This window comes from Littorina saxatilis, linkage group LG11, assembly GCF_037325665.1.
Source record: "Littorina saxatilis isolate snail1 linkage group LG11, US_GU_Lsax_2.0, whole genome shotgun sequence".
In the NCBI taxonomy this organism is placed as follows: Eukaryota; Metazoa; Mollusca; class Gastropoda; order Littorinimorpha; family Littorinidae; genus Littorina; species Littorina saxatilis.
The window spans coordinates 21,771,957-21,787,186 of NC_090255.1; the positions used below are offsets into that span (position 1 = coordinate 21,771,957).

Below are 15,230 nucleotides of genomic sequence, written 5' to 3' on the forward strand. Positions count from 1 at the left end.
GACTCAGAACTCTCACTCACTTTGTCGGGGAGATCGTTCAGTTGGTAGTGGCTCTTGCTTTGAAACCGGTTTGTCCCTTAATTATACAAAATATAAACTATTTACCCATGTTTTTATCCATATACTGTTGTGAGTTCGCAAAGTTGAGAAATGGACCACACGGTAACACATATACTTGCTTAATTGAGTAACATTTGACATGTTTGACATGCGCTTGTTTTGTAATGGGTGTGTTCGTCCACAAAGGCGATACAGCGTAAGGAACATAATGTCTATCTTTGAGACCACAACAAATTGAAAAGAAAGTGTGTCGCAGCAATTCAGTTACAAGAAAGGTCCCTGTAACGTGTTTTTTACTTATCATTCATTCTGAACAAAATAGTATATGGCTTCTCGTTCACATGAATGCCTCACATTTGCTTTGAAAGGGTATTGCTAACAGCACTGGTTCTACCTTTAAATACTTTTGTGTATACCTTTGCCTGTGACCGACTCATGAAGGGCTATGACAAATCTGTTTACAGAAAGTTTATGTTGCAGTACTTCAACCAAGGTAAACGTTATATTCTTTTGCTAGGAATATGTGTGCTAAGACAATACTTAGGAAGACAGGTTACAACATCAACAACTTAAAGCAGTAGAACTGTTGAACACACTGCACAGATGACTTGACTTTGTATCTGTATGACGAACTTAACCCAAACAGACAGGCAATTGCACGAACAATTCCGACAGAAAATCTCATAGCCTTTAAACGTGATCGAATAGTGCCTAAGCAATACACCAACCATTCCTACCTGATAACAATTTCATGTAAACAATTCAGTTCTTTATTTATGGGCTTAAAACATAGATATAGGTTCAGTTTTGTTTAAGTTGAGCATACTTTAATAGGCTGGTTTTAAAATGTTACAATAAAGACAAAAATGTGAATATCTTATCGGGATCTACTGTTTCAAATCAATAACATTTTTTTTGTATCTCCTTTGCAGTTAAATATGTAGAAGTTTTGTCAACTACGAGCATGGCAAATGTTCTCGCTTGAAAGAAAAACACCCACACCAAAATGGGAGGCGGAGGTTCTACCAGCCTGCCAAAGGACATTGCTGCGTTGTATGAAAAAACATGGCAGAAAGAAAACCAACGGTCAAAACCAAGACTGATAGATAACTTTGAAGAACATGTAGAAAACATCCTTGAGTCCCTTCACAAGGCTGACAGCAAGCCGCTGAAACAAAGAATGGAGCTGGTCAATGCGGCGGGGGATAAAATGGTGGATACCAAGACCATTGAAGCCATTTGTGACGAGCTGGTGACATCTCTGCAGAAAGAAACAGAAACCGGAAAGAGGGCTCGAGTTCTTGCTGTGTTCAACAACCGTGACGGTGGAGGACAACGGAGAGGATTCGTTGAGAATTGCCTGGAGTGTGTTGCCATCGTAACGGATCCTCTGGCCAGCGTCAATGCGTGTTGGGAGGTTGCACACCACAATCGTTTGCTTCCCGAGCTGGTGTCCATTCTTCAAGACCGGCAGAAGGTACGAGACATAATATATTTGTCCTGTTTTCTCGCGTATCTAAGCTATACTAAACGGCAAAAGTTAGGGACCGCCCTTGACAAAACCAGGCCGTCCTGACCTGCATGGGCCTCTCCAGAACGCTGTTGGTGGCCTGGAACTTCTGATGCAGCCTGACCACGACAGAATGGGACACTCCGAAGTCATCTGCCCACTTCTTGCTTGCTTACGCCGTCTTGCAGCCATGCGATGGCCCGGGCTTTGTTGAAGGTGGTCACCTTTCGTCTGGGAGGCATAGTGAGAAGATGGTGGCTAGGGGAAAATCGCGGGGCTATAAAGCCTAACTGGTGACAACAGTTCACTCTCAACACATCCCCCCTGCACGTGCATAACGAATTTTCATCTTTCCCGCCCAGGCTTGCCCACGCGCCAGCGTAAAAATGGTCCACTTTTTGCAGTTTCTGTCTCGTACCCTAGCCAGGCCTCCGTGGATCCCGAGCAAGTTTCCTGCTAACACAGCATTGCTCACCCACTGGTGTGTACGGCCTGACAGCCATTTGGTTTTATAAACTTAGGAACAAGGAGTTTGGCACAGATGAAGTCAGCTGGTTTTTTCAAGGGCGGTCCCTTACTTTTGCCGTTCAGTATATATCTTCTTGCATGGTTTGCTCCTATGTGCTGGTGTTATCTCTTTTCTATGGCCTTTCTGTCTAGCATCGTCTCACACCTCCATGTTTCCTTCTCTGTTCTATTTTTTTCTAACCCCGCATCTCATCTGTCTCTTATTTCTTTTTCACTGTCTGTTTCTTAGATTTCACCTACTCGTCCAGTCTTTCTCTATCACTTCTTCATTCTTGTTACCGTAAACATCTGAGAGAAAAAGGGAAGTAAGCGCTCTAGATGCATACGACATGTGCAACAGCGTAAGCGAGAGTTTTGCGGAACCAACCCGCCGGTGTAACACGAGAAAATGACTCACACGAGATTTTTACTCCGGAGTAAACATTTCGTACGAAAAAGTTACTCCCCCCCCATTGCACGAGAAAATTACTTCCCAAGACAGGTGAGCTCCGAGTAAACATTTCGTACAAAAATGCTACTCCCCTGACGAATAAATAACGAATAAATTACTTCACCCCAACACGAGCAATTTAACTTCCCATGCCAGGTGTACGAAATTTTTACTCCTTTGTCCCCTGTTAGTCTTGGTGGTGGAAGGGGTGGAAGGAGGGTAGCGCGACATTCGTGTGCGCGAGATCACTTATTGGCATTATCCCTTCGCCCGCATCCCATTTTTGCGTACGAGATTTTTTCTGGAAGTAAATAAAATGGGGAGAAAAAAATTCGTGGAGGGAGTAATTTTTTCGTGCCTTGGGGAGTTCTTTTCTCGTACGAAAAGTGTACTCGGAGTAAGAATTTCGTACGAAATATTTACTCCGGAGTAAATTTTTCGTGGAGTAAAAATGTCGTGTTACACCGGCACCTGACAGAATAACAAACATTGAAATAAACAAGCGCGCGCGAAATTTATCGTGAATTTTACCCAAACATCTTCATTTGATTTTCTTTAATCAATCTTTTTGTTGTATTTTTGTTTCCGACATTGCATTGATAAAAAATGTATGGTAAAGATCACAGACTTATCGCAATGTGCTTAGCTGTAGGCTTCTATGCGTAATCTTTTAAACGCGTACAAAAGTAACTTTGAATGTTCATTTTAATTTAGTGATCTCTCTCACGTCTGTAGAATAAAGTATTTAATCTTCTTCTTCTTCTTCTTCTTCTTCTTCTTCTTCTTCTTCTTCTTCTTCTTCTTCTTCTTCTTCTTCTTCTTCTTCTTCTTTTTTCATGGGCTGAAACTCCCACGTTCACAAATGTTTTTGCACGAATGTTTTTTGTTTACGTGTATGACCGTTTTTACCCCGCCATTTAGGCAGACGTCGCTCAGTTTCGGGGGAAATATTTAATCTTATGTTTTGTTTATTTGGTCATCTTTCCAGGCCCCTGTCAAAAGTGCTCGTTTTTGTGAATGTCTCCGCATCGTACACAATTTAGCCGCACACGAAGCTGAGCTGAAGGATGGCTACCACACCCCTGATCCCCCGCCTGATACCTGTGGCAGGACGAACCAGTTCAGAGCAAACCTTCGTGCACTTGCGCCTGCACTAGCAACCTGTACAAAAGCTGATGAAAAAGCAACCCAGTAAGTAGTGTTTGAATGTCAAAAATACAATGTCAAGACATTTTGCTTTATAATTATTTTAAAGCGAATGCCGGTGTTTTACTTTTCTGCAGTTACGTACGTACTTCACCATGGCTGCCTGAGTGGTGGTATTGTGAATACGTTCCCCTCTTTTTTAAACCCTCACACTCTTTTATTCCAAACATCCCTACTATCGCCCACACCCAACGCCGAGAGAGCGAAAGAGACAGAGAGAGGGAGATAGAGAATACGAATACGAAAGTTTAAATGCTATATCAATCAATCAATATGAGGCTTATATCGCGCGTATTCCGTGGGTACAGTTCTAAGCGCAGGGATTTATTTATTTTTTATTTTATTTTTTTATTTTATGCAATTTATATCGCGCACATATTCAAGGCGCAGGGATTTATTTATGCCGTGTGAGATGGAATTTTTTACACAATACATCACGCATTCACATCGGCCAGCAGATCGCAGCCATTTCGGCGCATATCCTACTTTTCACGGCCTATTATTCCAAGTCACACGGGTATTTTGGTGGACATTTTTATCTATGCCTATACAATTTTGCCAGGAAAGACCCTTTTGTCAATCGTGGGATCTTTAACGTGCACACCCCAATGTAATGTACACGAAGGGACCTCGGTTTTTCGTCTCATCCGAAAGACTAGCACTTGAACCCACCACCTAGGTTAGGAAAGGGGGGAGAAAATTGCTAACGCCCTGACCCAGGGTCGAACTCGCAACCTCTCGCTTCCGAGCGCAAGTGCGTTACCACTCGGCCACCCAGGCCATCGGCCACTTGCAATGGGGGTATTACGTATCACGCGCAACGAACAAAAAGCGGGAGAGGGAGATGGAGAGATACAGGGAGAGAGAGAGAGAGAGACAGACAGACAGGGACAGAGAGAAACTGAAACTGAAACTGAAACTGAACTTTATTACCAAAGGATAGAGATTTTAGGCAAAGCCTAATCTGACAAACTGTCCTTTATACAAACACTTAATACAGACGGCTACAGACGCACGTAATATTAATAATAAGAAGGAGAAAAAAGCATATTTTCTTGTACACACTACAAAAGAGACAGACATACAGACAGACAGACAGACAGACAGACAGACAAGGATATACGACGAGAGAGATGCTTAGTCCGAAATTCCAGGTGCTGTGCTAAGATTCATCCAATTAAGTTCATATTACTAGCACACAGTTGCTGACATACTTGTGTTTGTTGCTTCAATTTCAGGCTGGCAGCCATCACAGGGCTTGCCTGTGTCAAAGCACGCGCCGTCACCCAGCATAACATTCACTTCCTCTTGCTAAACCTGCGACTGGCCTTGGACAATCCGGAACATCAGCGAATGAAATCCTCCGCCACTGCAATGGAGAGAGGTATGCGTACTTCCCACTCCCCCCCCCCCCCCAAAAAAAAAAAAAAAAGAAAAAAAAAGATGTTTTACAAGAACACTTAGCACTCTACCTGCTACACAACACTCAGAATGTTAATGATTAACTATATATGGCGTGATGTTCCACGTGTTTTAATAAGGTGTTCTAATTCAACAATACATTTTGCAGTAATCGCTAAGGTGGCTGCATGACACACGGAGATCTCTCTGCTCAAAGTAAATACTAGCAAATGAGTGAAATAAAAATGTTTTATCTTCATGTACACAACGTGGCAAAGAGAAGTAACTCTTTAAGAAACATGGCAATTGTAATTGTGTATATATACTTTGTTCGATAAAAGTCATCAAAAAAGTAAAAAAAACGGACACGCTACAACACATATTCTACCGTTCCAGGCATAAGACATCTCCTGAAGCCTGCGCCTCTACTTGATAAGGAGAGGACGACTGATCAAGCTGACAAGAAAAGGGCAGTCATCGAGTCTGGTGCAGTCGCTATACTTGCCAAGGGCATGAACTCCGACATCGAACAGGAGAGAAATGGTTTGTGAAAGATGATGATCAACTTTTGGCTTGTATGCAAAGCGGTAAAATAACAGTTGCTTCCCCTGCCTAACTGCTGCCCCTCTCCCTCTCTCTTTTTCTCTTTTTCTATTTCACTGTTTTTCTCTCTGTCTCAGTCAATCAAACAACCTGTCAATATGTCAACCAATCAATTAATCAATGAATCTATCTATCTATATATCGATCTATCTATCTATCTATCTATCTATCTATATATCTATCATCTATCTATCTATCTATCTATCTATCTATTCATCTGTCCACATGTCTGTCTGTCTATCTTCCACTTCCACTTCCACTATCATATTGTCGCTGGACAATTTACGAACTTGTTTTCCTCTCGTCGTAAGGACGATGCATTTCAGCTGAGATTTCGAACAGGATCGTGTGAACTTCTTGTCTTCTAGACAGGAAATTAATCAAACATCATGTGTAGCCAGGGTATTACGTCTGCTACTTTAAGTGATTGTATTTTGTGGAAAATTGTGATTGTGTTTGTGAGCTAGGAGTGAGTGAGTTAGTGTGGTATGAGTGTGTTGGGGTCTAGTGGGATACCAGTAACTGAAAGAGAAATTAACTGGGAAATTAGTACTTAAATAATTGTTGATTGGTTTTTTTGGGGGGATTAAATGTTGAATGTTATGTCTCGTTTGCCTAGGTATGCACTAAGAATGATTGGTGGTGCACTTGCGTGAAGTTGTGTGCATGACAATACTGCGTTCCTGCATTGCCTGTCTGTCTCTCCCTCTCTCTGCCTTTGTCCGTCTGTCTGCAAGTATAGTAACTACACTAACGGGATGTTAAACATGTTGTGCATCGGCGAGGAGATGAAAACACTCAAATTGAACTGATGAACGCATGGTCTGTCTGCTGTTAACAGCATGCATTGACTCGCTCTGGTTCCTGTGCGAAGAGGAAGAGTGCCAGAAGGAGATGGCCGAAGATGACCCCCTGGTTGACCTACTGATGAAGCTGTACACAGATAAATCAAACCCATTGCAGGAGCAGGCTGAATTCATTCTATTGAATCTGACGAGACACATGAAAGAAGGACAGAAGCAGATCCATTTTGGTAAGCAGTGGCGTTATAAGCTATTGATATTGTGTGTGTGTGTGTGTGTGTGTGTGTGTGTGTGTGTGTGTGTGTGTTGGTCTTTGTTTGTGTGCGCGTGTGTTTGTGTGTGAGTGTGTGCGTGCGTGAATGCGTACGCGCGTGTGAGTGAGTGTGTGTGTGTGGTGTGTATGTGTGTGTGTGTGTGTGTGTGTGTGTGCGTGCGTGCGCGCGCGCGCGCGTGTGTGTGTGTGTGTGTGTGTGTGTGTGTGTGTTATTATGTTAGTAAGCATTCCTTCACTATGCATCTCCGTGAATCAACTTTTAGTCTTTCTTGTTTGTATATTGTTTCATTTGCCAAGGCAGTTTGCGGCTAATATAAAGTTTCATCGAACATCACAATTAAGGCTGCCGAAAGCATTGACAAGCGGAAAGAAAGCTAAGTAGATGGTTGAAACCTTGTGCTCGTCAAACATGTTTTGCAGGAAAAGGAGGCGGGGGGAAAGGATTGGACATGGAAAAGCGGCTAGGTAAGTTACCGCAGCTATAATCTTCTTTTTGTTTTCGCCTGCTGCGTTCATGTGCTGCGACTCCCACGTTTTCTTCCAGCGTGTTTTTAAGTGCATGATCATTTTTCCTTGCCATTTAGGCATCCATACTTCGTTTTCGTGGGATGCGTGCTATAGCGCACCGAAATCTGACATGGTTTACCGTATCTTTATCATACGTACTTGGTATTTTGTCTGCGTGTGGACACGAACGAAGCGGGGGGGGGGGGGGGGGGGGGGGGTGTGGTTAAGGTACTAGCATTTCTGCAAATATTTTGAACAGGGTAGACTGATGCTATATTCGGACCCAAATATACATAATTTATTGTTTACAAAAAAAAACATCGATCCTTGATTCGTGGTTTCGAATGGAGGAATAAAGCATTCAAATTCATACATTACCGCTAGAATTGTTATCATCGACAAACTTTATGTCATTGTAGCCTTTACCACAACACTTCCTGGATACATCAAAATGAAATAATACAGAAAGCGAGTTATGAAGCACACATATCTTTTGAAATACGATTTGGTTTCCTGTACAGTACAGCATCGAAGCAAAACAGCCCTGACAGTTGTGAGTATTTTACTCGCCATGGCGAGTAGAGACATGTAACTGGCGAGTATAAAAATGTTCATCGCCAAATGCGAGTCAAGTTGCTGAAACAAATCGTGGGTTTGGGATAAACATGTCACGTGCTCTTGCAAGTACATTGTTGAGAAATACAAGCCAAAGGCTAGTGCACTATTTTTTTTATTTTTTTGACTTTCAGGTCTGCATTAACTATTTTTGTTCTAAAATGTCTTATTCTAAACAGAAGACTCTGATTCCAAGCGAGGCACACGCGAGCACGTGATGTTGTCCTATCACACTGGCAGCCGTGCGGCGGTTGAGGCCATTTGTAAAAGACTCAAAGACGAGGTGAGAAAGCAACCTGCTTTGACATTTCTTGATGTGAAGAGATGTACGGCATGCATTGTGATGATTAATGTGTTTTTATACTTCTCATAATCTCAGGAATTTGGTATTCTGTAACTATACAGTATGTGCGTAACTCGCCTAGCAGCAAAAAGCGCGTGAGTGCGTGCGTACATGCGTGTCTGTGTGTGTGCGTGCATGTGTGTGTTTGGGTGTGTGTGTGTGTGTGTGTGAGTGTATGTGTGGATGTGTGTGAGTGCGTGTGTGTTCTTGCTTGCGGGTGTGAGTGTGTGTGGGGTTGACAAAGTTATTCACTACACTCTCTTGCAAGGCAAGAAGATAATATGGGGGCTTCGTTTATTTCTGCTGCTTGTTTGACTCACCTGGGTAATAGGCTTTAAAACTGTGCATATTTCTAGGGTTTGATGATCTCTTGCGAGGATCCTAGTTTGGTGGACCCTCGGCAGATTTTGGGGTCCGAGCGGGGTCATGTTCGATTCATAAAAACTTAACGTTAGAGTTATAAAAATAATAATAATAATACGGAATATATCTCACCACAAGGCGACTCAAGGCTCACTCATACAAAATCTTTCGCATTAACAACTTAAGCATACTCAGATACACGTAAGCATAAATTACATGAAGATGACAAGACAACAACACAAACAGAGACACGGCATTCAAAAGTAAGCATGAAGAATTATCTCAGATATGTTTGAAGTTTGTGCTTTGAAACTTTGCACACTTCACGGGTTTGATCATCTGCCGATACGACCCTAGTTTTGTTGACCATCGTCACATGTTAAGGTCGCAGCGGGGGGGGGGGGGGGGGGGGGGTCTTAAAAGGGATGGAGTCTTCTATCGGGTAGGGTGGTCCAGGGAGGGGGGGGGACGGGGGCGAGTCGTGTAAGCATTTGCTTTTCTTGTTTGATTACATCACCGAACAACCATGTGTATCTTGGTGTTGAAGTGTGCTTCACGTTGGTGACGGCCACGGCATTCATGATCTTGTGTCCTTAAAGATCATCGCTTTTCAACATGTCCGTCCAAAAACAAAAGCAAGCAGTGGAATTTAAAAAACAAAAACAAAAAATACCGTTTGATTCTGCGTTTGATGTAGGCGTTCAAGGCTTGTGTGGACACAAATTCTGCATTACAATACCTGAGTTGTTACTGTTAGTATCAATGAAACGCTATGCCTTAAAACAAAGGTACCCGCAGATCACACAGTACTAGAATGAATAATTATGTGACCCTCCACCACGGAATGAGTCGCATGTCACCTCGCGCGGTTCTGCGCTAGGCTTCTATATCTATATACGGTTTGTGTGTGTGTCTCTCTGTCTGTCTGTCTTTCTGTCTGTTCGCTATGCACGGCCAAAGTTCTCAATGGATCTGCTTCAAATTTGGTGGGCATATTCAGGTAGACCCCGGACACAATCTGCAAATTTTCAACACGTGCTCTCAGCGCGCAGCGCTGAACCGATTTTGGTTTTCATGGTTTTTCTGTACATCCATTCCCAGTAACTCTTCCTTATCTTCTCGCGCGTTTATCTCCCTTTGGTATTCGGCTCTACTTCTTCCCGGCGAAGCCGGTACCCGGCGAAGCCGGTACCCGGCGAAGCGGGTAATCATCTAGTAATATATAATTCCGGGGGGTGTCTGGTAACAGTGTGAGGGTCACCTTAGTCACAGGCTTACTCAAAAAGTGTTCGCTCTTTTCTAAAACGGGTTTCACCACTAGATAGAGCATACAAAACTCTTTAGAAAAATGTAAAAATATGAAAATCATGCAAAGGTGACATGCGACTCAATCCGTGGTGGAGGGTCACATATGGTTTGGTTTTTTTTGCTACAGGGATTCGACACTTGGATGGACATAGATTCTATCCACAAGAAAGGAGACACGCTAGATTCTATGGCCGATGCTGTGGACCGTTCTTTTGTGTTCCTCATGTGCTACAGTGATGCGTATGAAACCAGTGAGCCCTGTCGCCAAGGTGAGAAAAAATAATTACTTGTTATGGAATGCATTTCAGATGATTATTAACAGTTTGGAAAAAGGGGCGTGATCTAGCCTGATTCGTATGGGCAATCTTTCCAAGGTTCCGGGGATTGTTCAGCCATTCATATGGAAACATTTTATAACTTCTTCTTCTTCTTCATTCATGGGCTGAAACTCCCACGTTCACTGATCTTGTTACACGAGTGGGTTTTTACGTGTATGACCGTTTAACCCGGCCATCCAGGCAGCCATACGGCGTTTTCGGGGGAAGCAGGCTGGGTATTTTCGTGTTTCTATTACCCACCGAACTCTGACATAAATTACAGGATATATTCTGTGCGCATACGAAGGGGGATCAGGCACTAGCAGGTCTGTACATACGTTGATCTGGGAGATCGGAAAAATCTCCACCCTTGACCCACCAGGCGGCCGCGGCCAGGATTTGAACTCACGACCGTCTGATAAGGAGGCCGATGTTTGTTTTCTGTTCTCTAATATTTCATTTTTTTCTCATTCTTTCTGTTTATTCCTTTACAGACTTGCAAATTCAGATCGCTATCTTTGTCTAGATTATGTCTTGACATGTACCATCTTTTCATCCTGCGTTTCGTCATCCGTATTTCCCCTTAATGAGTAGATGAATAAATGGACGGGTGGAGGATTTGGATACTGGAAAGATTTGCTCATGCATTTTTTATTGATTTCTGTTTGTTTGTTTGCTTAACGCCCAGCCGACCACGAAGGGCCATATCAGGGCGGTGCTGCTTTGACATATAACGTGCGCCACACACAAGACAGAAGTCGCAGCACAGGCTTCATGTCTCACCCAGTCACATTATTCTGACACCGGACCGACCAATCCTAGCACTAACCCCATAATGCCAGACGCCAGGCGGAGCAGCCACTAGATTGCCAATTTTAAAGTCTTAGGTATGACCCGGCCGGGGTTCGAACCCACGACCTCCCGATCACGGGGCGGACGCCTTACCACTAGGCCAACCGTGCCGGTCTATTTTTGATGGATGGATGGATAACTAGATGAATGGAATGATGCATGGTTGGCTATTTTGTTTGCTAGAAGAAAGTAAAGGAGAAATAAGTTAGCCTATATATAGCTAATATTTCATTTTGACTCTTCCTCCTGCAGAAGCCAGATACGCGAAGACTAAGAAGAAGCCAATAATACCGGTCAAACTTCAAGCAGACTACGAAGGAGATCAGTGGCTTGGGTTTTTGATCAGCGGTCTTTACTACTACGATCTCTCGGGGCCAGAACCTGCCCGTGAAGAGAATTTGAGAAAGCTTGTGGCTACAATACGCGGCAAGGTCTATCAGGGAGGAAAGCCAAAGCAAGGATCTCCGCAAAAGAGTCCAGCTTTGACAACTACGCCACGAAGCCCGCGGAAAGTAGAAAAACTTGACACAGTGAGTTTTGAAAGTGCAAATGTCAGCAGAAATAAATTTATGGTAGCTTGAATGTGATTATTTTCAGGACAAGTGCTTTTCAAGACTGAAAAAAAGAAGCTACCTATTTCACTGACGGCCGGCCATGGACACAAAGAAAAAGTGCACTTGTTCCAGGGGCGACGTATGTGTGTCTGTCTGTCCGTCTGTCTGTGTGTCTGTCTGTGTGTCTGTCTGTGTCTGTGTTTGCCAATGTCAACAATACCTTTCCATGCCATATCTTACGAGGAAAAAGTGCAACCGATGCTAAGTTTTCATTTCTTTTTTATCCCTTTGATTTGTCTGCTGATATTTGTTTGTTGTATGCTTCCATTAAACCGCTTTGATTCGAGGTAATTTTGATAATTTGTAGTCTCTGAAATGAATCCTGTATTTATATATCTTAGTGTTTAATCTTGTTGTTTGTTCACTCTATCAATAAGCAAGCTAAGCGAAAGATCCAAAACAAATATTGATGTGTTAATTGAAACAAAACCATTTTTATTTTTAACCAGAGTCGTTCGGTAAAAAGCCAAAAGAACCACGCGGCGAGGAGTCCAAGGAACCGGTACAGTGGGACTCATTTCTGCAAACTTCACCCGGTATGAAACTCGTCCACTCTTCCTTGACTTTATATTCGTCTTGTGTGCGTTCAGGTTCAGGGTTACCGCAGTGTTGTTCCCAGACACAATAGATCATACTAGGTCAGTTGGAAATTCAAAATATATATGTTGGCTTTATATTCGTCTTGTGTGCATTCAGGTTCAAGGTTAAAACAGTGTTGTTCTCTGACACAGTAGATGATAGGTCAGTTGGACATTTAAAATATATATCAATCAAAATTGTCTGTTCGCTTGTCAAAAGACTTCACGCTTGTCGAAACTGGCGGACATTGGAGCGACCTTGGGTCGGAACAATACGTGAGTTTAAAAAGTTTGCACAAATGACCAAAGACCGAGGCCTGAGATCAACACTTGGGTTGTATTGATATTATGCTCAGGGCTCCCCAAAGTGCGCGTCCCTGCGTCCTATACGCACTAGAAGCCGAAATCACGTACTAGAAATTCATTGAAGGGGTCCCGGGACGCACTAAGCCTATAAAGAGCGGGTCCCGGGACGCACTGCATTTGCGCTATCGTGCGTACTGTGGGTACTCTTTTCAGACTGTAGTTGTCAGTCAATTACAGTGCAAGCACAAATGCCAATTTCACGCCGGAACGATATGAAAAAAAGGTGTGTGTGTGTTCCATTTAACAAGGTAACGTTGAAGTGTCCCCTTCTAATTTTGTTTGTTTGCTTAACGCCCAGCCGACCACGAAGGGCCATATCAGGGCGGTACGTGCTGCTTTGACATATAACGTGCGCCACACAGAAGACAGAAGTCGCAGTACAGGCTTCATGTCTCACCCAGTCACATTATTCTGACACCGGACCAACCAGTCCTAGCACTAACCCCATAATGCCAGACGCCAGGCGGAGCAGCCACTAGATTGACAATTTTAAAGTCTTAGGTATGACCCTGCCGGGGTTCGAACCCATGACCTCCCGATCACGGGGCGGACGCCTTACCATTAGGCCAACCGTGCCGGTCCCCCTTCGAATATTCTGATGAAAAAAGACACTTCATATCACACTATTCGTGATAACAATGCGTTATATGAACACGGGAGGGGGGGGGGGGGGGGGGGGGTTTGGGGACCATGGAATCTTGGTACCCTCTAAAACTCCGCGTAAGGGGTCCATGGACCTTCTAAACATTAAAAGTTGGGGGCCCGGAACAATCTAGGACGGGCGTCCGTGGGGAGCCCTGAGGCTACAGGCTTAGACGTTATATGATGATAAGTGTTCTGTTCTGAGGCGTCTTCTGGCTCTCAATTATCTTACAAATAGTTTTTCGGTTGTTCTTGTTCTTGTTCTTGTTCTTGTTCTTTTGGGACGGTGAGGGTGTGTGGATGAGAGTGGGTAGTAACAGTAGCTCTTTTTTGGTGCTAAGAATGAGCATTTGCCTTGCCTTTTTGCTTCTTGAAAGGTGATGCGCCTGTTTTATTTGTTTATGTGTGGGTGTGTACTTCTGTTAGATTTGTGTCCTTGTTATTTGGTCATCTTGTTTTTTCATGGCACACGTCATGCATGCCATGGCTAAAGTTTGCATCATCATCATCATCAGCAGCAGCAGCAGCTTCACCTCAATTTCTTTTAACTTTACTTTCGTTCTCAGCACACAATGCACAGATCCCTGGAGGATGGTTTTGGACACTGCAGTTGCTACTACACAGATCCGCGAAAAGAAGTGAGAGACTGGGCAAACAAGTACAAACTGGACAGGTAAGAATAAACCATAAATGTTACATTAACTTCACATAAAAGAAGCCTTATTTGTATATTAATAATCGTGTAAATCACGATAGATCCAACTAGGATTTTCCATGGAACAAGATAGATCATCTCCCCATTTGGACACATAACAACCTAAAGCCTTGTTGCATTTCTAAATTAACTGTGCGACTGGCACCTATGTCAAATGTGAAATTAATTCAGGTTAACATTCCAACTCCAACAATTCCTACTCTGTGCACAAAACTGCCAGTGTTTTTTGACTGCCTTGAAAAAAGCAGGTATGCCCCTGGTTCGAGATGTGGTGATGCATAGGATCGTTTGCATGGGCCGGAATGTATCTCGCAGAATACACGCAGTAATATAATGATAGTGATTTCATAAGATTCTAAAATTATTACAATTTAAAAGGTTCAGTATTTTACTTTACTTTACACACACACACACACACACACACACACACACACACACACACACACACACACACACACACACACACACACACACACACGCACGCACGCACACACACGCACATACACGCACACACACACGCACACAGACAGACACACACACAGACACAGACACAGACACAGACACAGACACACACACACACACACACACACACAGAGACACACACACACACCACACACACACACACACACACACACACACACACACACACACACACACACACACACACACACACACACACACACACACACACAAAGTTTACTCAGGAAACCAAGGACATAGGGGATTATTCATGTTACATTTTTCGATTCATGTATTTTTCAGTCATGAAGTTCGGTCTCTGTCAAAGACAGATCTGGAAACTTTGATACATCTGAAAGAAGAGGTAACTAAGTTTTGGAGCATGGCTTTTGATTTCTCACTGTTCTCACTCTTTATGTGTATTTTGGTCTTTGCAATTGGCTACATGTCTTTGTAATTGGCTACATGTCTTTGTAATTGGCTACATGTCTTTGTAATTGGCTACATGTCTTTATAATTGGCTACATGTCTTTGCAATTGGCTACATGTCTTGGTAATTGGCTACATGTCTTGGTAATTGGCTACATGTCTTTATAATTGGCTAAATTAATCCCCTACCTCAGCGCGTCCTTGTACACAAATTCATTCAGAGTAAATACGACGTGATTTGTTCACGTTATCGTGCAGGGCTCCCCACGGACGCTCCTCCTTTCAATTTTTAGAGGGTCCATGAACC

General features: G+C 43.2%; 1 protein-coding gene across 2 annotated transcripts in view; it reads left to right on the forward strand.

The window, feature by feature from the left end:
• Positions 1-427: 427 nt before the first annotated feature.
• The window catches only part of LOC138979999 (uncharacterized), a 19,301-nt gene continuing 4,498 nt past the window's right edge, over positions 428-15,230 (forward strand). Inside the window, exons 1-13 of one of the 2 annotated variants that reach the window (XM_070352766.1) lie at positions 428-553; positions 993-1,537; positions 3,517-3,719; positions 4,973-5,118; positions 5,532-5,678; positions 6,580-6,771; positions 7,236-7,280; positions 8,117-8,220; positions 10,079-10,220; positions 11,373-11,650; positions 12,184-12,270; positions 13,887-13,993; positions 14,798-14,858. In XM_070352766.1, the coding sequence (XP_070208867.1) occupies positions 1,067-1,537; positions 3,517-3,719; positions 4,973-5,118; positions 5,532-5,678; positions 6,580-6,771; positions 7,236-7,280; positions 8,117-8,220; positions 10,079-10,220; positions 11,373-11,650; positions 12,184-12,270; positions 13,887-13,993; positions 14,798-14,858 (1,983 nt within the window). In that variant the 5' untranslated portion in view covers positions 428-553; positions 993-1,066. The remainder of the gene's footprint in view (positions 554-992; positions 1,538-3,516; positions 3,720-4,972; positions 5,119-5,531; positions 5,679-6,579; positions 6,772-7,235; positions 7,281-8,116; positions 8,221-10,078; positions 10,221-11,372; positions 11,651-12,183; positions 12,271-13,886; positions 13,994-14,797; positions 14,859-15,230) is intronic. The other variant, XM_070352767.1, reaches the window with a different exon arrangement.